Below are 25,107 nucleotides of genomic sequence, written 5' to 3' on the forward strand. Positions count from 1 at the left end.
AACCAGCTGTTACAAACTGTCTTCTTGCAGAAGCTACATCAATGCTAATTCTGAGCTCTTTTAGTCCAGTCAGTCACAGACTCAGATGTTTATCAATTACCACCTTGTTCATTACACCTACTTCCAATTGCAAAATAACTTTAGCAAACACTGTCTCATTAACTACTGAAAGCTGGGATGGCCAGCTTTGGCTAGTACCAGTTCAGGGCTCCTTTCTTGTAGGAAATCTGTCCTGAGCCTTACTTCAGACAGCACTCCTATGGCAACTCCRGCAATAACTGGCATGAAATGTCAGGAAGCATTTAGTGCGTTTTACATTATGTTGCACCAAACAAAGTGAAAACAAATTGCTGCTGCTGCACAGCCATCTAACCCTCCATAGACTACAATACCCAACTAACTTCCCCCCAATCAAGTTCAGTTGTGTGGTCACTGGCACAGTGCTTCGCCTCCTTGTTTAAAAAAATAAAAAATAAAGAAAAATAATTTGATACTGGAAGCCAGACCTTTATGTTCATTAAAAAAAAACATACTTTTTAAGAGTCACCAGCTCCTCAGTCTAGCTGTATATTTTTTGAATTGTCCCAGAACTGGCTACAGCAACTTCTGGGCCTAAGGCTAGCATAGTTTTCCAATAAGCAAAACATACAGACAGCAAAATATGATGGTGYTGAGAATGCCATAAGGCTGGAAGAACAAAATTACAACACCACGTACTCACTGAAAAAATCAAGTTGGCATCCCAGGCAGCACATTTTCTGCTTAAGAGAGGAGCTTAAAAACCCTTCAACATATATTTCTGCCAACTCAGCTGTCAGAGAACTCTGTAGGAAACTGAAACATAATTATTACAGTGCTAAGAAATATCTGGCACTGATTGAGGAATTTGTTTCCTGAGTGGTAGGAATTATGTTGACTTGGCAATGTGGTTTCCAAAAATTTTCTAGGCAGCCACAAGAAGGCTGATGTATCACTATTACTCAACTCTCTATTTGGTTAAGTGGATTGAAAAAGTGATAACACCTAAATCTTTTAGGTACTTTTCTATTATTAAAATGTTTGCATTAAAGTTTTTGATTAGTTTCATATTATAATTTTTTTTAGTTCATTTGATAATTCTCAAAGGCAAAGATCTGTAATTCAAACCTGATAGTAATAAATGCATTGTTCAGAGTYGAACAACAAATGCAAACATAGGCTGACCTGAATCACCTAAAATAATCTTCTACTTCCTCATCACTTGATATCTGACATTCTACATTAAATAAAAACCCGGGGAAGTTTTTTCAGTTTTTCAGAGCAACACAATTACAGATCACTTAAAACAAATCTGAACGCAAAATAGCCCCAACAGAAGATGACGCTTGCAACAGTTTTATAATAAAATCCCAGTCAATGAACAGCTAAGGATAGTCTTTTCTGAGAAAACCATAAGGATGTAAGAGGTCAGAAATACAATCATACAGGGTCCTCGAACCTGAGAGCAGTATGTATCTTGACATACAGCAAGGCTTTTTCAGAGTCCTTATTTCTCAGCTCAGAGTCCTACCTTGGTCCAGGGTTGCCAGAAAGTGTTAGCATGCAACTTTCTGTAYGTACAGACATATTTGCCAAGGCAGTATTTTAAAGCAAGAAAGATGGATAGATAGATAGATGGCATTGGATAAAACAGTATAGACCCAAGGTTCAGATTCTAACAGCAAGGACACACCAGCCGCAAATTTGACTTTTCAGTATTCTGCAAATACTTATGGGGGGGGGGGGGGAAACAAAAACAAAAAGAATAAAAACAAAGCGCAGACAAAACATCGCTGTCAAAGAAACTATGCTTTACCTGACAGTAACAACTACACAGGTGCTGTTCTACTCTCATCTCAAGCACCTAAACAATCTGTGTATGCTACAGAGTTTAAACAATGGTTTATAGTAAAAAAATACCATCATTTAAGAAAGTAAAACAATTTAAGTAAAAAGTTCAAAAGATAACCAATTAAACATTTTAAGCTGAGTCACAAAACGAGGTCTAGCCCAAGGCACATAAATCTAACAGAGCTGAATCATGCTTTTATATGCCAATGTGTGCTTGAGAAGTGTATTCGAGGTTAACTTGACAGGAAAATTTTATGACRAGAGATTTGAGAGAATTTCATTCCATAAATAAGTTCCATAAGGCAAGATGATCATACCTGCATTCTTATACAATTACTTCTCCATTAAATTTTCCAGAAAGGGTCACAGGGTTCATTATGAATTAATTTGTTAGACAAAGAGTCAGGGAAAATTAAAGAAATTATTTTTAAAATAATACAACCTGTGAAATTCAGTGACATAAGATAAGTAAAAAACCCAAGACTTTCAAAGGACTATGTTCATAAAAATATTAAATAGCTACTTYGGAAATTATTTTGTAAGGAGTTATAAACATTCTTGCTTAAACTTAGGAAAATTCTTTTCTTGGGCTGTACAACTACTCTACTCCACAAGAAATGAGGGGAACCCAAACTTTTATACAAATCTAGTATTTCAAGGCTATTTTCTTATTGAGAGCTGTTAATCCCTATCAAGAGTTACCATATATACAAATCTGCATATCTAAAAGAAAACAAAAMCCAAAAAACACACATACGCACTAATAATACAGCACACGTCTCAGAGGCACGCACAAACATCTTTGTAGGGTAACCAAACAGTTCAGTTTCTCCTTGTAGRAGAGAAGAAAAAAAGAAAGAAGTAAAAAGAAGAAAGCCAGGTTGCTTTTACCCAGACTTCAGCTGTTCTTCTGCATTAGATAAGAGAGTTCATCCACTCAGCTACCTGCCCTTTCTCTGCTCTAGGCTCACCTGAGATCCTAACAGCCTCCATTTCACAAGCCACAGATTTTCATTCTGTCCTTCATTTTTCTGGGCAAGATCTGAAACCACAGAGAAACCTGACTYATTAGACATCAGTCAGATCTCAGCTGAGACAGGAGTTGTGGCTTTTGTGGCTGCACCCCACAGTATGTTATTGGAGGCCTAGCAACTTCACTGGCTTCACAGTTTCCATAGAACTAAAAGTGCAGAGAACTTCCAATCAGTCAGTCATTCTGGGTAACTGAAGAGCTACTAACCTGCTCTTCTAGCAGTTCCTGCCATAAAAGCTGAATTTCTTGCAATTTGAGTCGTCGTTCTTCAGTCCAATGGCAAACTGCTGTCCACCGCTCACCAAGCCTCTAGAAAAAGCAAGAAATACTCATGAGCCTCACAAGGAAACTCAAAATCAGATATTCAAAAGTACAATTTCTACCTCACCATAACCTCTTTCTACATGGTAATTTCCACTATTGTATTGCACAAAGCATAAGGCTTAAAGCTTTCAAGAACATCCACCTACGGTCTTAACTCCGCTCTCACAGAAGGCAGTGAAATTTTTGATTGATTTCAAAAGGAGCAAACAAACTAGCATGAATTCTATTTCAAGAAATCCTATTTTTCCACAGACGCTATGCTTTATTTCAGGTTACAGGCTATTCTGATAAATTCTGATAACTTCTTTAAATACTTTTCCATCACATTTATTTGTGTAGGTAATTTTTAATGAGTTGTTAAAAGTAAAAGTGTACTATGTATCTTCCCATTTTAATGAAACTGCTGAAAGGAGACACTGCAAAGTGCCAAAGTCATTAAGGATACAGGCAGATTGACAAATCAGGGATTGGGCTTGAAAGTCACTGAGGCACTTCTGCAGGTTTCATCCTTAGAAAGTTGAATAAATCTTTAYGTCAATATTGCTTTAAAAATGCTTTCTAAGACAGATTATTTTTCTATACATTAAACTGTTGTTTAACAACTACATGCAAACATTTTGAGTACCTGCTATTACAGTTCAAAGAAAGCTCTAATATCTTACCTGCAACTGTTCCTCCAGGACAGCTGTTGCACCTTCCCCACTGCTTTCATCAACAATGACAACCATGTGAGTCAGGGAGTTTACCTTCACTTGTTCCATCTCTAGGTCACTCTGCAGGCTCTAGAAGATGACATCAATGGTTATGAACTTTAAATACTTCGCAAATCTGCTATTTTGGCCACAGTAACTAACACACTTGCTGTGGCAAAGCACTTAAGATTCAACAGTTCAGCAAATACTTTACCCCTGGGGAAATCACTGCACAATTCAAATAAGTGCAAGCAAAAGACTCCTAGAAATGAATCTAAACCCATTCTGTTAAAATGCTGGAAAACAGGAAGATATGCTTTAAGATGTTGGTAACATACTTCACTAGGAGAATCATACAACAACTGTACTGACTTTCTATATATCTGCTGCCCTAGTTAAGACAGCTTAAGTGTTTCTATAAAAAGATATTATTGTCTACAAGCAAGTATCATAGGGCATGCCAGAAAGGGGAAAAAATAATCACTACGAACATTTGTCTTTTAATAATCGACATTAAAATTATCTCATAACCTAAGTATATAGATGGTGGTATATCAGTCATAACGTTCAAAGATAATAGTCACAAAAGGATACACAGCAACTGCAAAAAGCATACAGCTCCTATCATTTTGCAATAATTTATTTAAATATTCATACAACTTCTAGAAGAACAGATTCCATGGTTAAAGTTACCTCTGAAACATCTTTGTGACATACATATACCTGTATACTACTATAAATATCGTTTTCATCCCAGCATATCCTAAATTGCTCCATGAACACCAAGAACAACAAGACTGACGAAAGAACACAAATGTGGAACAGGAAGTTACACAGACTAAAAATACTTAGCAGTTCTTGCCCTGTGAGGTATGCCCCATGCTGGGGAGAAGGTCAAACCTCAGCGCTGACTACAATAACCAAAGCCGCAACCATGACAAGTATCAAAAGGCCATCTTTCTTCTTCAAAAACAGAGCAGGCTAGAAAGGCTGGACTCCCCTCCAGAAACTTAACTGAGAGTCAAACCAATTCCAGAGTGGTGTGTATATCAGAAAGCAACGACTATGCACCCCGTTCAGGATGCAATCTCTGTAATAGCAGGAACTAGATTCAGTAACTTGGGAGGCCCTTCCTGTTATGTTTAGTTCCCACATTATTTTAAGCAGCAAACATTCAAGCATGCTTTAGCAATGCCAGTCAGTCATTAGAGGCAAATTTGTCCACCGGGTGTTTCATACTCTCCCTCACACCAACAATTCACTTGAAGAGGCCTCATTTCCTGCATGAGGTGAAGATTAAAAAAAAGCTGCTGCAAAAGCTGCTGCTATAGGTATTAGTGCTCAAGTGTTCAGATAAGAAAATACTTCCARAAATGTCCAATTCTCTTCTTTCCTACGATTCTCCCCTTCCAAACATCAAATGCAGCCCCTCAAAACATAGCCATGTTCAGATTCTGACCCAATCGAGTTTCTCTGCTAAGGGAACCCACCAACCTACAGATCTTCCAAGTATTTCTCCTATAGAAGAGGTAGTGTAGAACACACAAAAAGCTTTACTTTGTGTTCTTCCAGCTGTTTTTGAAGGGACTCTAAATCTTCAGCTAAGAACTGAGACTCCATCTTCTGAATGTGTTCTTCAGTGCCTGTCAGCCAGTCAGATAGCTGCTGCAATTGCTTCTTCTGTAGCTCCATCAGCATGTCATGCAGACTGCAGGGAGGAGGGGGAAGCAAAGCAGAGTCATTTCAGAAAGTATTTTYCCAAAGAAAGAGACTAAACTGTGGTTACTCAGGGAGAGACAGACAAACAGCCATTCATAAACCAGTCAGGTACAAACAAATAAATTGTTTACCATTAACATAAAGAACATAGTTATGTTTCCTTGTTTCCTTCTCAACAAAAGTTAGTGAATTATGCAATTTATAAATAGGAATTGTTTCTTGCAACTGGGATTTGCTGCTAACAGAAGCTCTGCTGAGAGCTGCAATGAAATGTACTTTCTCTCTTGATGTGCAGCTCTGAGCTTGATAACCCATATGTGGGGAAAAACTCTTCAAAATACTCCTTAGCTGTGTAAACACGCATAGCTATTCACATTTACTGAATGTTTTATTTAAGAACTTAGATTACTGAAACAATATCAAAACACATTTATGTAACTACTATGTAGATACTAYATATTTAGTCTGGTACACTTACATAAGAGTCACAAAAACACTTTTATATTTATGTAAGAGTACAAAAACAGTTTTATTGATTCCCTTTGGTTCATCTCAGAGAGTATAAAGACGGTGGACTTCATGTCACAAAACAGAAGAGTAAATTCTGAAAAAATCCTACAAACGGATGCAGACTAATTCCTCAGAGCCACAGTAATTGCCAGAGGCTGGTCCTGCAACCCTAGGAGAGGTTGCGTGGTAGGACTCACCGGGACTGCCTGTCCATGCTTTCCACCCTGAGTTCTTCCCATCGGTTGTTCAGCAGCAGCATTTGTTCCTGGATTTCAAACTCCTCTTCTGGTGACAGATTGCCCTGTGCTACCAGTTGGTTCCCAGCCTGCAGGACACTGCCTACGCTGCTCTGGTGCTCAGTCAACTCCATCATAAAAGCCTAGAAAAAGTACAACCAGCCACATCACCATGATCTGTGAGCTCCTAACTGGAATTTATGAATTGGTAAGAGTCTTAATAAATTGACTCTGTTTAGAACACCAGTGTTGCAGAATGAGCCAACATCATCAAACGTGCAAGCGTGGCAGATCTATTTCTCTGTTAGAGGACTCCCCATGAGCTACAAAAGTTCTGAAGCCAGTAAAACAAAGAGCTAATTGAGGAATAAAAATTGACTTTGCCTCAGAGAAAAAGTTTTTGGTTAGGAGACAACCTTGGAACAAATGTACCAAGAAAATTAAAACAAAATTTATCTATGGCCAACAGCATGTTGAACAAAATCTAATATGTACTGCAAGAAAACAAATAGAATGCTATGAGTTAATAATGCTAAAAATCCACGTATTTAACAAAAATCCAGACATCTCTTCCTTTCATTTATGGTTTTATAACCCTAGCACAAAAGAAATATTCTTCATACCAATCATCATTCAGGTTTTAAACAGAATTATATACAGCAAACTGACAAAGGGGAAAACTAAAACATCTAACATGACATTTGAAACTTTTAGCAACACTAAAATATTTGTTCAGATTTGGAACAGAATCAAAACAAAATAATTTGGAAACAAGAATAATTTGGGAACACCACCACATCATGTTTCTAGAATAAACTATGCTAATCATGAGAGAGAGGCCACTGAATTAAACTGACCTGATTATCAGTTTCAGCACTGCTATCATTTAACAGCAAGYGACATAGGGCTGACCAGGCTTTTTAGTGGTTGGCAGTAGAGAAATGAGAATCAACCTGTATCATAAATACAAAGAAACCAGTGCGCTGGCCATGGAAAGTTGACAAACTAAATTCAAGTTTCAAAGCATGTTCCACTGTAAAYTCTCCTAAAAAGATGTTTCACCTTCAAGAAACTATCATTTACCAACAGAAGAACATTCAGTTAGAGGTGTTTTTAATTTAGGAAAAGCATGACAAAAGAAACAGAATGGCAGGTTTTGGATAAGAACTATGAAATGCAAGTTCTATAGCCCTGTCCCATAATCAAAAGAATTTTCAGGAAAATCTTACTTCATGGGTAGAAAATTGTTCTTTGACTTCCTCAACATCATCAGATATTTCCTCCTGTTCCCGAAATGTATCTTCGGCTGACAGCAACCATGTGAGGACTTCTTCCAGAGCAACTTGGTAGCTATCCAAGTCCATATCCACCTCTGTCACTGTGCTAGGAGTCTCTGCTCTAGAACTACCCTGCTCTTCAAGTCCTACAGCCTAGGCAGCAAAGAGAAAAGTGACACCTTAGAAATGCAAAGAAGATGCTTTCCCAAACGGTACTAAAAATAGAACAATTGAGATCCCTTTCAATATCTCATACGACATTAAAACTGATTGGTGGGTGCATTTTGGTGGCCAACAGTCACTACCAATTAACTTTCATTAAAAAAAAAAAAAAAGAAGAAGAAGAATCTGCATAGAAAAGCCGATTTTAATTGTGCTTATTAAACAGAACAGTGGATCACCCAGAAACAAAAGCAAACGAAACCTACCACTTCTACCACAACACGAACAGCCAAATGTAAGAGTCCCATTGCAAACTCAGTTGAAGATTTTGGGCCACCCTCTGCAGCTCACCAAGATAAATGAGAAAGATAGGCTGGAGAAAGAGGCATAAAACAGACGGAACTTTCCACCTCAGGCTTTTTAACAGGAATCAGAAGAGAARGAAAAGGAAGATGACACCATGGAAGTCAACCATGAAGAAAATGCTGTGATTTTTCTTATCTTCCCAACTGTGTTGTACAGGGTAGAAAACAYGTTCCAGATAAAACTAACAAGCCTGAAGACCAGCTAAAATTACAACTCAAAAAAAGCCAGCCAAACTTTGATGACAAACATACCTGCTGTACATTGAATTCTCCATCCTCACATTCCTGTTTGTATCTCCTTGGAAGGGTCTCCACCTCACGGATGTCCTCCATGGTAACTTGCTTAGGAAGGACCTCAAACAAAGAGGTTAAATACATGATAATAGACTTTTTGTCTGGAAGCTGTACAGCAACATCTGCATCAAAAAAAAAAAGGGGGGGTATATTAAATCAAGAGACTGCTTTTCTAAATCATTACCTAAAATACAGTTATGATTTCACATACACTGGTATAAACAACAGGTTGTCCTGTTAAGTAACCTCTAGTAAGCTTTAAGTTAAAAGGTCAGGTGTGACTGGAATAACTGATGTGCAAAGCAGCACAAGCAACTGAAGAAATATAAAATCATTTTCTATATAGAAAGTGAATTCACATCAGAAGGCATGATTTTTTGGATTAAGAGCCCAAAGCTGAAGTTAGTGAGAAATAACAACTATTTTGAAAAACCTACTTTCGAGCACCCTCCAAGARAAAATGCAATTCTGGGACAGTATCCCCCATAAACAAACACTTCAGCATATGCTCTATTCTTACTCTTAGCATTGTTCAGGTCACTTTCTGGCTTATAATATGGAAGAGAGTTTCCACAAACTCAGGTGCATATACCATGGGGATTATGAATTCTACCCATTCAGCTGACATGAATTTTTAAGAAGGTGGTGCTTGAATCTATAGTTTGAACGCTTCTCATACAGAATGATTCTTTGGAGGCTCACTTCAAAGCAGAGTGACAGCTCAGGGTTTTAGAAAGGTGCCATAGAAGTTTCCCAGCAAGCACTCCAACAGGGTGAGTACTCACAGCTACACAATGGATGTAAACAAAAAAGTTGAGCTCTTAAGCTAACTCATTCTACACTGCTCTACTTCATCTAAAAAGCACAAGCATTTGCAATTTAAAAAACAAAACAAAACCCAACCAAACAAAAAAACCCACCCTATAGGGTACCAGCAGTACCTTCCTGTATACTGCCTCTGAAGGGCAAGTCGATCTGAATCCTAACATTCAGGAAGCTAAAGCATACACATGCTCGCACTTACCTTTAACACTACAAATTTATATTCTTTTTATCCTAAATTCAAGAGCTTGAAACAAAATATCACTGCACAAAACTACTGGAATTTGTATTCATAGTAAATGTCAGTACTTTTTTTTCCAAAATAGCTCAAAAGCAAAACTTCTAATCAAGTAAAAACAAGTATAGCACACCTTCAGGATCCAACAGTTTTTCAATTCCCAAGTGGTTTTTGGCTATGCTGAAAGCATGTTCCAGTCTCTCAACTGGGGACATCTTTATAACTTTATCCCAGCTGAAGAGCTCAGGTCTAAAAGCAAAAACAACACAGGAAAGAAAGTAGTCAATTTAAATTAAAGAAAAACAAATCTGTAGAATTAGAAGTTATCGACATGAAGGTAGTTGTCTAAGTAATATAAAGATATGCATATTTATAAAACAAATATGTGCTTATACACAAATATACAGATATAAAAATATATGCATTTTCTTTCTAGTGAGAATTTTGCAATCATAAATCAAATAACTGACTTCATGATCACATGCTCACAGTAATATCCACCTTCCATTCTATATATTCTGTATACACTATATAACTACAACTGCAGATTAAGCATGGCTAAGCAGAAAATAAACCATTTGTTTAAAATTTGTTCCAGAACCAGTTTTCTTCAGATGTTTCTTTTTACAGCATTACCGTTCCTACAGTCTTTTTGCATCACACTCAGCCAGGTAACGAAAAGGCACTCTTTCTAGAGAGCCTCATTCCAAGTTCATGATGTGGCTCAGTAACCACCGTAGACTGCCACAGCCAGAAAGAGCAGCATCTCCCACAGTCTACCACTCACCCTGCCCCTCTGGCCTTTTCCACCATTAAAATCACAAGTGCTTGTGTGAGTCATGACATGAATCAGACCAAGGAGCTGATCGGTTTTACAACGCCACTACCCCTCATCTTGGGTTAGCATTAACTGAATCAAATCTCTAAAACAGTTCTGCATCCCAAACCTACCAGTAGGTCTAAGAGAAAAAGAGCAGAGCATGGAGTAGGAAGCAGGGTCAGCAAACAGGCACCTTCCCTAGAGGCAGTGCCAGCATATACTAGACCTACACGGCACAATTAGCCTGGTGCTGCAGCAGCACAGCTATAAAACTACAGTTAGTGAAAATATTTTCCATTTCTCTGTAATAGTGGCTTCTTATTAAAACATTGCTATTGATCTTGTGTTTTTATAGAACTTTGGGAGGAAAAGATGGGCTTGCCTTTAATTCTTTTAATACTTAATTCAGTTTTAAATTGACCTGAGAGTGTRCTTTTAACATCTGTTGAGTCATTACACTTTTTGAAACAGGAAAGCSATAATTATTACAGCAGGGTTTGAGAAGCAAAGAGTCAGAAAGAAAGCGGGGGGGAGGAGGAAGCAGTAAAAAAAAAAAAGATCCTGACATAAGCTAATGGAATACTCTAATGCCAGGCAAGAAGCAACCAGGATAACCACACAGATTCATGAAGTTTTAACAAGATTTTTTTTTTTAACTTGAAAAACATATTGCAATAAACGTATTGTATACACACTACCCACACACTGCCACAATGATACAAATTTTAATAAAACGCAGTCTAGGTATTACCTAAGAGCAAGAAAATTGTACCAAAGAACAGAATTCAATTCAAAGAGGAACTGAGCTAATATTAGGGAATGAAAGAGACCAACACAATAAAATGTTAGTCCCGTTACCTCATAAAATGTTGTTAAGTAATGCAAGCATTACAAAGTTACTATACGTTATAGCTGAGAGGTAGCATTTATTAACAATTTCTGATAGATAMAGAAAGAAGGGGGGGAAAAAAAAGAGCTATTAAATCTCTTCATGGGACCCATAAAAAATCCCCTATATTTAAATGTCATAGGATGAAGCTACATAAATAAATGCAATATTGAAAACATTGATTCGTCAGGGATGCATTGCTGTCCCTGGTAAGCTTAAGAGTTCTGTTGTTCTACCGCTTCTGCAACCTGCCTCAACCCCCTTGCTCCCCAGAAGTACCTTTTATAGCTTCTCTTTTAAAGCTGGCCTACATTCAAAGCCAGCTCAAGATTTCTCAAAGTGGCAAAATGGAGCTTCACTGGCTAAAAGACTGATCCTTAGGGATGGTAAAGCTGAATTCCAAAGCGCTGGCAGCTGACACACTCTCAGGTGCCTGCTCTGAGAGCTGCTGCCTGAAGGTACAAAAGGGTCAGGGKAGCAGAGCAGCAATAGGCAGAAGTTGTCAGGGCAGAAGGAAGAAGAACAAAAGAGAGGGAGTGGCTAGAAGAGGAAATCAAAGGCTGAAATCAGCAGTGTGTCAGGTAACTACTGGAAACTTTAGGGAGCTGCAGGAAAGTACAATTCTTCACCTGTGTCCAAAGCTTGCCCTCTCTCCATCATAAAGCTTCACATGTTCACCAGCAGAGCTGGTCACTACAGATGATTATGCTGGTTTAAACAAAAAACAAAAAAAAAACAACAGCAACAAAAAAMCACCACCGTCAGTGCAGCTCATACCATCCAGAAAGAGGACTCATTACTACTTCCCTTGGTAGTATAAGCTCCACAGAGACCTTTGCCAGTATTGCTCTGCTTTTGAGGAGCAGTCCTTATAAGCATTCAGGAGCCCACAGGGTGCTGCAGGTGCTCCCAATGCATTCACACAGACTGAACATGAGCCAGCTCCAGGCTAGAAGGCACACAGATGAATTAGGGCAGACCTGTGCTGAAGTCAGCGAGCCCTGTGATAGAACCTGTTAGTTCAGTCAGCACAGATTCAATAGGGGCTTTAGAGTAGAGAGCAGCAGGCTCAAAGGGAACAAATGCTTTTATCTGCTGGGTAAAAATACCCTGTGCTTCTGGGTATAAATATTCTGTGTGATGTACAGCATTTAATATGACAGATACCTCGTGGCCAGGAGGTCTGGTTAAATCCATACATTATCATACTATTAACATGTTAAAATGGTTGATTATGGTAAGCAACATCTTTGCAAAGCAATGAGCTGACTTAATTTGAAGTATGCCAATGGACTGCCCAGAAGCACATCTCAAATAAAAAAAAAANGGGGGGGGGGGAAGGGGGAGAAAGGTATGCAAGCTTCATAGGAGTCTGTAATGATGATTTCTTTAGACTACCAAAGAGTTCTCCTAAATCAGAAAGGACACAAAAGATCTTCCCAAAGACGACACAAGCTTGTAACATGGCTTGTATTATGAACAAATGACCAAATACATTACAGATGTCTGAAGTATCCCATTACCCTTTGATTCTTCTGCTCAGCATCGAAYGCAAAGCACGATCTCCTGAAAGAGCTGAATATACTCTCTTTCAGACAACATACATTCAAAAACCAAGAGCTGCAGAGCCTATCTTTCTTATTCCTTCATTCTGAAGCTTCTCTTTATCTCCATATTGAAGTGATATGGCAAACTCAGACTGAAGATATCTTTCCCTTTTCAGGAGAGGGAGGTTGGGAGGAAGGAGAAAAGAAGGTATGGGGGAAGGAGATGGTCAAAACCCCCCTGCAAAGACCCATTCATCATGCTTTCTGTTTAATGCATACTAAGTGGGATTTAAATCAACCTCAAGCAGTGAGTGTGTGTGCATGTGTACGTGTAAGAAGAGTGTTACACTGCTGTCTTGACTATCGTCTGCAAGTAACTGCTGCTCTAGCAAATATTCCTCCATTGTTGTTACCAGAACAAAAAATGAATTGCTGAAACAGGCTAGAAGTTGTCAAATGTTCAAGCATGAAGACATGGAAAAATAAGCTGCTTATTTCATTAGGTGCAATATAAGCCAACATCTGTCACCTACTTGTGTCTGTGGACRACAGCGTTAAAAGCAAGTCCATCCGCCCAGCTCGTGGTGAAGTTCAGAACATTGACTTGACTATAAGGTCTTGTGGACTGCCGAACCCAGCTCAACAGGATTTTCTCACTGTTGGTCTGCTGCAAATCTGACATGATGTTCTTCATGACATCCTTCACCTGCAAAACAGTAGCAACTAGACCTTACAGATATATTCTCCACTTTTCCTCCACACAAAACCTTTGAACCAAGCTGTTTCACAAAACCGGAAAGGCTCTTTTCTATGAAAAGCTATGAGTCAAGCTTTAACTCCTTAAATGAAATTTGGAAACAGAAGTCTGTAAGTCATCTTTGCATTCTCCTGATTACAAGAACCAGTGATGTTCCATGTAATAAAAAACACATTACTCGTAAGTCATAGATCTCCCCTCCTCCTCAGGGCTGCCTAAGCTACACATGGGGTATAATATGCCCCATTGCCTCATGCTGGGGGTTCCACCAAGTAAGCACACCCTAACAATAGGACTTGCAGAGGTTTTTCCTGCAAGAATAGTGTTTCTGCTCAGCCCACACAGGAAGTTTGCTGTTGGGGTACTGTGCCTAAGCATCCGCCAAAGTCGCTCCAAGCGAATTCAGTGATCCCCTCACATATGTGGATAAATCAGGAACAATTCAATCTACGAGACTGAAAAACAAATCCACAGAACAGCATATGAGAAGCAAGCCCAGCACTGCTACTGAGATATTAAAAAACACCTGCAAACAGAAATGCATAAAAGTCTTGAGAAAGGAATATAAACACAATGCTTTAGCCTGAAAAGCTTTCCTGGTATTAACAGTACTAGGAACTGACCTGAGTGAGCGGGTACAACCGAGCACATAACTAGAATATATATTTTGGGATGCAGCCAATAGACAGAGATCAGAAACCAAACACCGGCCTACTTTTATTTACCAGCTCAAAATAGAAGCAGTATTTTCTGCTGGGAAAAAACACACACACACACAGGAAGTTCTGTAAGAATTCCAGAAGATCGACGTACATTGACATACATGATTCCTGGAAAGGAAGAAATCTCACAACAGCCTTCTCACCTGCCAGTGCGAGATAATGCTCCATAGCAATCCCAGTGTCAGCTTGTGATTCCCATCAACGATRTCAGTCCCTCCAATATTCACCAACTCCACCTGGAGATGTTAAATCAACTTTATGTCAAACAATGTTATCCAATTCTCAAGTTGCAACTCCACCCCATATTCCTAGCTGTCCAGCCACATATTATCAAATGTTCTGAGCCAATGATTACGTAAAAAGAGAAAAGCTGAGATTACAACAGAGCACTGTCTATCTTAATTTATCATGACAACTGCTTAAACACCACTACAAATGAGAAAGCCACAAAAAAGATACTCCACTGGAAAAGTTTTCTTCTCTCTTCTGCTATATATATATGTACCAGCAGGCAAAACTGACTGATAGACATGCAAACATGAAGGATCTGCTATCTTTTTTTTTTTTTTTTTTTTTTTTTACAAGTTAAGAAGCAGTCCTGTTCCTAAAGGCTCTCAGAGATGTTACAGAACCATAAAAATTCTGTAATTAAAAATAGGTCTGTCCTTCACATGAATCAGCATTCAAATGAGACAAGTTTACACAAGGGGACCAAAAGGCCAAGAGAAAATTAAAATTTTTGTTTCCTATCTACCAACAACCACATATAAGCTTTTTGACATTCTAGTTGAGGTCACTAAAAAATAAAAAATAATAAAATAAAATAAAAACATGAAAAGAGACAGGGAGATTAAATTTTAGTATGTAAGAGGGCAGAAAAGACTACCCAGTCCTGCATCAAATACTCAGCACTCCAAAGCAGAGAAGCTTGGAGCACACTACAGGAGATGCTCACTCAATGCTACTGTAGACTCTGAGTCTACAGAGCATCTAGTCTTCATTCAGAGRGAAAGAGGCACCCGCTCTGAACTACCTTTTGGAGGAACCTAAGAGCACTGCACTGAATTAGTCACAACCATGCCTGTGGAAACTGGTCTAGGAATAGCTGCCTATTGCAGATGACACAAATACTTCCCTGTGTATATGTAYGCATATAGCAGGTGCAGCAATAGGGTGTGGGTGGTGAGGATTCATACTCCTAAATAACCTGAGCCAGGAGCCAACTTACCCAAGAGCAAGCAGCACAACACATTTCACTTACATGGTGAAACTTTCTTCTCCCATTCTCTCCTCTCCCCTGGCCCAAAATAAGGCAGTTATCCACAGTGCCCACCAGAAACAGATCCTGGCCCACACTATCCCCAACTACCATATCTGGGCTTTGCTTGGGAAAAATAGTAGTCAGTAGCTGGACAAAACTGTACCAAGGAGCTGACTAGCAATTAAATGATATGGACGATCACAGGACCGTGGTTGAGCCCAGGCTTGGCTCTCAGTGGACATAGCCTTGAGCAGCAGAATCAACAAGAGCAAACAAAGTTTCATTCTGCTTTAGAAGAACATTCCGGTATATAAAAAAAATAATGGTATACAAGTGAATATTTTTCCTTTTATCATCCAGTCATGGATAACATCCATTTCAGACAACATCTAGACCATTTCCCAGTTCCACATAGGTATCTTGGTTATGAAAACCAAATCAAAATTGTATTAGAGATTAACACAGAGTCACAAATTACACTTTGAAGCACTAAGGAAGTTCGTGGATTTGTGGACTGTCCTCTCCCAATTTCTATAGCAGTTAGACCAGAACCTTACTATAATTCTCTTGCAAGTACTGAGTATATGCTTGCTTAAAACATCTGTAAATTTAACAGACAAAAAACAGGCCAAAAGAATCACCAGTGCCCATCGTTAAACAACTGCACTGGAAAGCACTCTAGAAGGCGAGGAGCAGAAAGCAAGGCTAAAGATCAAGGGAACGAAAAGAAAACAATTACATTGCAAGAGCTTTTGTTCACCTGCAAAAAAAGAACATTCCTAAGAATATGTAACAAAAAACATTTAATTTTTTTAATAAAAGTCTTGTTATTAYTACAAGTAGTGCACTCCTCTGTACAAACGATATACAGATTGGTACCTATTAAAAAAAAAAAGCCCACTTTTGTATTTTAATGATTAAGAATCAAAACAGTACTTTGCAGCATGCAGCCAGCAAGCTGTTATGATGGTCAGTGGACTACTAAGACTTAATCAAAAGCAACCAAGAAAAGAGAGCTGATAGTACACTGTCAGTATTACTGACAGTGGAAAATTGGCTATACAGAATGATTTCCAGTGGATTTTTTTTTCCTTAGTCCTAAAATAAAGAAAAGTTGAAATTTATTAAATAGAATCATTCTGCTCATCAAATGGATAAGGTCACTCAACCAATTAAATGGCTACACTGCAGGCTTGCCTGTTCCTTGCAATATACATTTAAACATCCTTTCATAAATTATTTCACAAGTCATGAATATTGTATAGCCCACAAACTCTCTGACAACAAAATGTAACTGCTTCTCAGTGGATGTCATTCCCCATTGTCTTAACAAACATGCACTTCCGGATAAAGTTAAGCAGTAGGTATAAATCATATACATGATCTTAATCTTCAGCTTACTAACACTACTCTTGTTTCTAGAATCCCAGATCTGCCCACTTAAGGAAGAACTGATAAATTATTGTAATTCAATATCATCTTATTGTCTTCATATAATAAATCAATTTCAAACTGGGAAGACCCACTACTTATCCTTAGAAAAAGCAATCAATATTTACTGTACCTAAGAGAAAGAAAAAAAACAACCCACCGCTAAACTTTGGCTACTTCCTAGAAATATGACACTAGTCCACCAACACRGAAGGGAAAATGCAGTATTATATAGTATTTTCATATCAATTAGTAGTTTGTATAAATATGTCAGAACCTTTGTGCATTAAATAAGATAGCTCGCTTCAATGCATTTTATTGCCAGAGTTTTATTTTTAAATTATTTTAGTGTCATGACACTTGCAAATAGAAATTCTAATTATAGAGATCTATGCGTATCAGGAATTGTTTAGGGAAAAAGCTTTACTACAATGCTACTAATTTCAAGGCACTGGGGGGGGGAAGTAAATAAATAAATATTCTCATTTTTCTAAAGGAGTATTTTCTTTTCCAATCAATTATTGAAATTACAAACTAGGAACACATAGTAGAGATTTGACACAGAACTGACAGATCTTGATGGAAAGATCCCAGGGGATTTGGAAAGCAGACTATGAAAAACAAAGATACAAAACGTGTCATGCCCTTACAGATTTTTGCACAAGTCCTGCATCTTCACTGGAAATAAGCTATTTGTCCTGCCAGGCTCATGAGCTACACATAATAGAGTTTCAAGTCAGCTTCTTGAAAATTGAAACTGTATACATAGATTTGTTTATGGAGCTGAACACATCTCTGAAAAAACACGGTTTAGTTACAGCAGTAATATTCTAGCATTTTATGATTTCACAAAATTGCCAGACACTGACTTTCAACACCAGCTAGGTAAACTGTTTGCAGTTTTCACCACCTCACAGAATTCCCATTTTAGGTGCTAGAAATCACCTTATTCTCTGCACTTTGAACTCATTTATACACAGACAAATTAAAGAATCTACCAAGAAGAGCTGTGGAAAACATGCTCACATTGTTCTGATGCAAGACTTGCAGTACTCGGTTGACATTATTTAAGGCATGTACTCTTGTGGAACCTCGTTCTTTAGGCTGAGGGGAAAAAAAAAAATCACAATCTGTTGATATAGGAATGCGGAATGAACTTGACAGATGAAGGCAAATAAATGGTACAGCAAACAGGAAATTTATCTGAGTTTTCTCTGGATTTTTTTTTCTTTTTAAAATAGGAACAAAACCAAAAGAAGATCACCCACAGCAATTTCAAAATAAACATCAAAATGAAAACTGGTCAGAAAAATATTCCTCAATTAAAGGCACAGCCCAAGCCCTGGATTCAAAGCACATTTCAGTTCATCTTAGGCAAGCTCACCACTTTTGTTCCCAGCATCTGCAGTATTACATATTGGCAACACAACAGCACAGTGGGAGTTCCTGGGGATAATCTGAGAGTTTTGAGTGTTTGCCAGAGTAGTTGAAATTTTTTGGCTCCTGATAGGGAACAAGCAGCAATTTGTTTTTCTGGTACCAAAAGTCTGTTAAATCTTTGTGCACTGGGAAGAAGTTACACTTCTTGACTTTAACGTCCTTTTAGCATCACAAGAAAAAAAAAAGCACTGCAACTATTGACGATACCTGCCACTCCATTTACCTTAATCGCCGCAATTTTATTTTGGCGGCAGAACACCATCATACCGCATGAGTATGGAGCTGAACTGGGAACTTAGTAATCAACAAAACTAAAAACCAAAAGACTCCCATTGTCTTCAATGAGCTTCAAGKCAGACCCCAGATCATCAGGAGTACTAGTGAAATCTCTTTAGAAAACAAGACAAACTTGCAGGATGAGAACTTTAAACGGCTGAAGGTTCCATCATAAAGGCAAGAAATCAATCTGAGAGTTATTATAAAGGACAGAATCAAGAGTTTAATCCCAAACCATAGTACATGTTTCACCACGACTAATCTGTCTGACTGAAGAGGCAGGAACATTAGCAGAGGGAGAGTCTTCAGCTCCACACACACTTTATTAAATCTAAACAAGACTTAAAAGAGTGGTTTTTCACCCCTTCCCCAGCTGTAGATCACAAAGTATTTTTAAATGGAAGTGCAGATTTTTGTATTACATATATTTATTTATTTATTTATTTTTAATTATGAGGGATCTTTCCTGAGCTCATTAGAAAAAGTCCACAGGAATCTGGCTAAAAGCCAATGTTCCAGATCACCTAGAACCAGACCTCTAGGAGATCGCTATTTAAAATATATAGTATGTGAATAATACCATTGGCTTTACATGCTTTGCTAAACAGTATGTTAACCCTCAAGAAAGGCTTCTAAAACTAACTTCAGCCTGACCCTAAATCCCATATGAAGGGAGCTCTCAGGAATTTCATTGGAACTGTAGTGAGAAGTCAGACTGTATACTACAAGCAAAACAGTTTTAAAAACAGTTTTTTAAAAATCACATGATATATTTGCTGTTTCATTTTTGTGGGGGGGGGTGTTGTTGTTTTTTGTTTTTTTTAATGGATGGGAATACAATTTATACACATTTCTCTTACCAGAGGTTTCCCTGTCAGACCCTCCAAAAGATCCAAAAGCTTCCTTCCATCTTTTAGATCTGTGAACATGTCCTTAACTGGGGGTTTTCCACCCTGTAGAAGAAACAAAAACAGTAATAAAATTAATTTTAAGCAGAACCTTCCTGAAAAAAGGCACTTTTCCCATTTTGTTTTATATTTCAATTTACTATTATTTTACATTACTTTTACAATTCAGGTTATTTTACTTATTATATTGAGCATAGCAAAAACTAAGCAACAGTGGCAGTGATCAGGAAGGCACCTTTCCCATCTTCAGGGTTTTGTTTCTCCACAGTCTAGGGTTCTGTGTATCAGCAGCCTAATACCGAGAAACTGAATAAGCCTAKCCTGGCCCACATTAGCATAGATACTTTAACATGTGAGGAGGGTGAAGAACAGAACTCCACTAGTCTGAAGACTCATTTGAGAAAGAATGCTTTGGTCTGATTACATCTAGAGAAGGAAGAAACTGGAGGTTCTTGAAAATAAGCTACTTGGACAAATTCTCTTGGATAAAAAAAATAAAAATAAAATAAAAAATTAATTAAAAATTTTTAGTTTTAAAATTTAATTTAATTTTAATTTTAAAAAAGGAACTGTGAACTGAGCCCTGTGTAAGGAGCTGCCACCCTTCTACAAGGACTGGGAGATCAAACTGTGTAATACATTTTGAAACAAATTAATCATTTCCTCTGCCCTGGAAAAATAAGCAAAATGTGAGACCAACAGAGCTGCTCTAAATTATATATTTCTAATATTCATTTTCTTTGTGGGTGGAGGGACCCTGTACAAGAGTGGTGGTACATGACAACAGAATAATGTTAACCTTTCACTTTCCCTTTTAATCTTACTTCTTCTTGGACTCAAAGAAAGTTAACATGGGAAAGCATTAGGGGAAAAAAAAAGACACAGGCAGCGAGCAGCTAAATAAGTGCACTTGCTTTGTTATATTCAACTGCTGGATGCCAGTATATCAGTTAAGCTAATTGATTTGTTTCTGTCTAGCAACTTAATTCTAAACTTAAAAGCATGCTAGGGCAATAGGACAGGAATACATGGAAACCTCTTGCACAGTTTATGGTGTATAATGAGAGRAGCTGATCCACAGGAGCAAGACCACTGCCCCAGACACCAGCAAAAGTTGGTTTAAACTTGGTTTGCCTCACCACACAGAAGATGTAAGAAGTAGGTTGGTATGGGCATGAAGAAATTTAGCTTCGTATTTCCACTCCTCTGGACACATGAAGCTAACAGAGGCCTGACTGGATGCAAGAGGGCTCAAGCTGTCGTTGTGAAAGCAAATACCTGCTACCACAGAAGTGGCTGTGTACAACCCAGCATAACCAGGTAGTGTCAAAGCACTCCATATGCATAGTCATGAGGCAACAGAGAAATGAGAATAGCTTCCATGGTAAGAGTCTATGGATTTCCTCCCCTTGGGGATAGGTTACCTAACTAACAGACATTACACTAAAACTTTCTATAATTAAAAAAAAAAAAAAAAAAAAAAAAAAAAAAAAAAAAAAAAAAGCTGTTAATACTCCACCTACACATTTACAGCACTAAACTCAAGCTATGCATATACAGCCACTAAATAAGTTATCTTTTCTTATAACTGACTGCTAAACACAATTAAAAAGATGCATATATACATATAAAACACACAGACTGAAAATACCAAAGCTGAGAATACTAAAGCTATATAACCTCAGTAAGTTTGGTGCTTTAGCTCTAGAACTCCACAAAACAGGATTTGGATCTACTGAAAAAGCAGAAAGATGGCTCTCACTTAATACAGTGCAACAAAGGGGGCTGGGGGTATACAATCTTCTCTCTTCATTTCCCATCCACTCACTTTACATACATAAACTGTACGACTTCCTGCTTTCAGTCTTTCACTTCGATAGGTCATGGTAWATTCCAACCATGAGCAATGTACCCTACTGTGATGGTAGAAATAATTTAGATTCACTTTCTCAAGAGAATGGTTTTTCATTTCACTGACCATCAGAGCATCTCATCTTTCTGTCAGTTTAAAGAGTGACCAGAAGAGTATTAAATTATTTCTGCAATCTAAGCTACTCATTTTCAGTTTATTACAGTATCCATTATCCTCAAAACAAATATAGACAAAGCAATGTTGAAAACCTCTGCATTTAGCGGATTAATATCTAGAAAAACACTCTCTATGGGACTGAAGTCAGTTCACGTGAAAGATTTCTACAAGCATGAGCTGACTAAAGTTGGGTAAGGGGCTGCAGCACCCACCTCACCACCCCCATCACCGCTTCTACTGCGGCACAGCAGTCAGGAAATCTGCTCCTCTGGCTTCCAGCTCTTCCCCTGAGGGACCCAGGTTCCTGTCCGCAGTGGCCACCTGGGCAGCCACAGCTGCTGCTTCAGGACACAGAGCATGAGACTGCCCACAGGGCTGCGGTTGGGATGGGAGCAGAGACCTCATACCCTGCACCCTCCTCTGGTCATGGTGCCTCCCACTTGTTCATTTTCCTCACACCTGGGCACACATTTCCATGCATGATCTGCAATCTGAGATGCGTAGTGTGGAGTCAGGAATATCACTGCTCTGTCCTCTGGTTTACAGTGCAGCTGGATCCAGTCCTGATCTCATTTGATGCAGTTAGATAGCAATCTCATGTACTTCAGGAAGTCTTTTTCCTTCCTTTTCCAGGAAGGACAGCTGCATATCCCAGGTTCTGACAGCTGTATGATTCATAAATTTTACCAAGCTTGGAAAGATGACAGAACCTTTTTTTATATATATATAAAATGGCAGCCCAAGAGATGCTTCCATACAGTCATTTCCCTAGAGAAGACAAGGTATAGCTTTTGGGACAATGCCAACAGACAGTTAAGCATGCTCTCTTGTACCCATGCACTGTCCAGCCCTGTACTGGGACATGCTGTTGTGATCACTACCATCTCCTTATGAGAAAAGGAATCTACAGCTACATTTCTTCACAAGCAGGACCCACCACTGGGTCAACTGGGGGATACCGCTGTGGCTATGTAGAGACAGCTCATAGCAGATGGGGAGCCGCAGCATAGGCTGGACCCCTCTTCGTAGTCATTAGAGAGCCTAATCCAAACCAAACCCAGTAAGTGAATGGAAGGATTTCCAACCAGTTCAACAGACTCTGAATCAGACCTCATATGACAGGTAAACACCTTAAATCACCAGTATACTTCCRAAGCCTTTTCAACTTGTTTATTGGAGCAAATCATTTGCCAGGTCTGTGCACCAGGAACCCCTCCCTCTCCCCCCACAAATGAGTGAAATTGAGGGAGGCAGATCCAGTGGGACCAGGAGCACTCAGAGCCCCAGCTCTGTCCCACAGCCCCGTCTCCCCCCCACGGGGCATCAGACACAGCCATGTGCAGACAGCACTGCCCAGAGCCGTGCTGGGGTGATGCACATGGCCCCAACTAGGTCCGTGCTGGGGCACACCGGCATGCTGCAGCTAGAGCCAGGGCTTCGGGAGAGGGCAGAAGTCTGCTCCTACCCCACAAGGTTAGGCCTAGGGCTCTGCCAATTGCTTTCCCCTACAATCCCTGTCCATGTCCATACAACTGGACAGCTGACTCCTAACCTTTGGGCAATCTGGACTTTCGAAAAAGGTGTACACGTGCAGATATAGACACACACRCATACATATATACACACATACAAATACACACACACACGCCCCTATCTGCACTATATAAAATGTATGTGTATCTCCATAGAGTTAAGCCAATCTAAATCTCTCCTTTTCAGAACTAACAATATTTTACTCACTTTCTACATACTTAAACACTACAGAAGTACAAGGCAGTTCAGCCTCTGTCAACATCCAGTAAGGAGAAGCATTCCATCAGTGAACATAACAGAACAAGAAATTTAAGTACTTCCTTTGTAAGAGTGACAGTGACAAACCATACTAAGCCCTTAAGCAGGGGCAAATTGCTAGTCAGGGTTATGTTGCTAAGTACTTAGGGAACCAGCCTACATTGTGCTAAGCACCGTACAAATACAAGGCAGATAATGGGTCCTTTCTCAAAGACAAAATAGGGTGCAGTTTACACTACAAAGATAGCAGTGTAAAAGATAGGCAGGGGCACTCTGAGTACCAGGAGAACTGTGCTGGTTCGGGCTGTAAAACATTCACACACCCCCTCACTGAACACTTATATCAGTTAACAGAAGAAGGTTTTTCTCAGCTTAGTTTATGCTTGCAGTGACAGCAAYACAACACTGGCAGAAAACCTCTTTCACTCAGCCTGCCTCAGAGGGCTTTGCCAGCAGAATTGTAGACAGAGTTTCTGTAGTAGAGACAAGGGCTTGATAAGACAGACAAAAGAAAAGAACATAATTAACAGACTTAACAGAAAAGGCTGTGTTGGTTTCCCAAATGCTTTAAACTGGCACTGAGAGCAGGAAAGGAGTTGAGTTGCTTAAACAGGGAGACGCTTACAGGGAAAGAGGGAGAGGGAAAAGGAAAGAGAAAGGAAGGCAGAGAGAAGGAGGAAGGGGAGGAGGGGGGAAAAAAAAAAACCACTAGAGATTACCTGCAATCTGGGGACAGGCCTGCTTGTACTCCTATAACCTTGGCCTGGGGTCACATGTGTTATCCATCACAAGGCTCATGAACAAGGATCAGAACCAAGGCAGCCCACTGCATTTATTTCAACAAACATTTCAGTGTCAGCTACCATGCTAATGGGGGTAATAAAGAATGTTTGCTAGCTGTCCACAGCAGAAGGMACAATCGATGTTGATTCATCTCCCAGAGGGCAGCAGCAGCAGTTTCTTAAATATCTCAGAACTGGAGATGAGATGCTAGTCATAGTAGTAAGATCAGTAACTAAAGGCATCAGCTTCGCACATATCGGTGAGACAGCTGCACGGCTGGGGAAGGAGAGTGCACGCACAATGATCTCTTCCTCACAGAGGCAGTCCTAATATGCTTGTTGGCCATCTTTCAGACAATCCACCCTGATCAGGTTTAAGATGGTGACTCACACTTTCTTGCACCTATCTAGGATTACTTGCTGTGTGATGGAATTGCAAAGAAGGGGTCATCCAGGCCAACCCATATGACTGTGCAGAAATCATTCCTTCTCTTTGCCAGAAAGTGTTTCCATGAAATAGGAAGATATGGACAAAATCTGGACCARATTTTTTTTATAAAGTCATCCTATACTACTAACAGTACAAAGATAAGTCATCAACATTTACAGTTTCTCTTTAATAAAAACCATGCACAACTGCAAGGTAACACTCTTCCTTGACTATGTTTCACAGTAGAATGTTCTTAGCTTTCCCTTTATTATTTATGTGGAACTATAACAAATTGAGTCAAGTTATACAGAGCAGTCGCACATTCTCAATAAAATGTAGTCTCATTTTTTTTGAATACTGCTTCCAAGGTTTTACAATATACAAGCGTTATCTGCTTTATCATTTTATCACAACTATTGGCACTTTTTATATATTGTTCTTGAATATGAGATTATATACAAAGTTAMTCACTAATTTAAAAAG

At 38.9% G+C, this 25,107-nt stretch overlaps 1 protein-coding gene across 6 annotated transcripts in view; it reads right to left on the bottom strand.

The window, feature by feature from the left end:
* The window catches only part of UTRN (utrophin), a 366,002-nt gene that overhangs the window by 306,343 nt on the left and 34,552 nt on the right, over positions 1–25,107 (bottom strand). For 5 of the 6 annotated variants that reach the window (XM_026066463.1, XM_026066461.1, XM_026066459.1 and 2 more), the window contains exons 3-13: positions 19,545–19,637; positions 17,995–18,072; positions 14,420–14,512; positions 13,331–13,503; positions 9,675–9,790; positions 8,440–8,603; positions 7,613–7,813; positions 6,345–6,526; positions 5,476–5,626; positions 3,889–4,008; positions 3,110–3,211 (exon numbers count right to left, since the gene is read on the bottom strand). In XM_026066463.1, coding sequence (XP_025922248.1) covers positions 3,110–3,211; positions 3,889–4,008; positions 5,476–5,626; positions 6,345–6,526; positions 7,613–7,813; positions 8,440–8,603; positions 9,675–9,790; positions 13,331–13,503; positions 14,420–14,512; positions 17,995–18,072; positions 19,545–19,613 — 1,449 coding nt within the window. In that variant the 5' untranslated portion in view covers positions 19,614–19,637. Of the gene's footprint in view, positions 1–3,109; positions 3,212–3,888; positions 4,009–5,475; positions 5,627–6,344; positions 6,527–7,240; positions 7,299–7,612; positions 7,814–8,439; positions 8,604–9,674; positions 9,791–13,330; positions 13,504–14,419; positions 14,513–17,994; positions 18,073–19,544; positions 19,638–25,107 lie in introns of those variants that run through there. The other variant, XM_026066464.1, reaches the window with a different exon arrangement.

This window comes from Apteryx rowi, unplaced genomic scaffold, assembly GCF_003343035.1.
Source record: "Apteryx rowi isolate R43461 unplaced genomic scaffold, aptRow1 scaffold_241, whole genome shotgun sequence".
Lineage (NCBI taxonomy): Eukaryota > Metazoa > Chordata > Aves > Apterygiformes > Apterygidae > Apteryx > Apteryx rowi.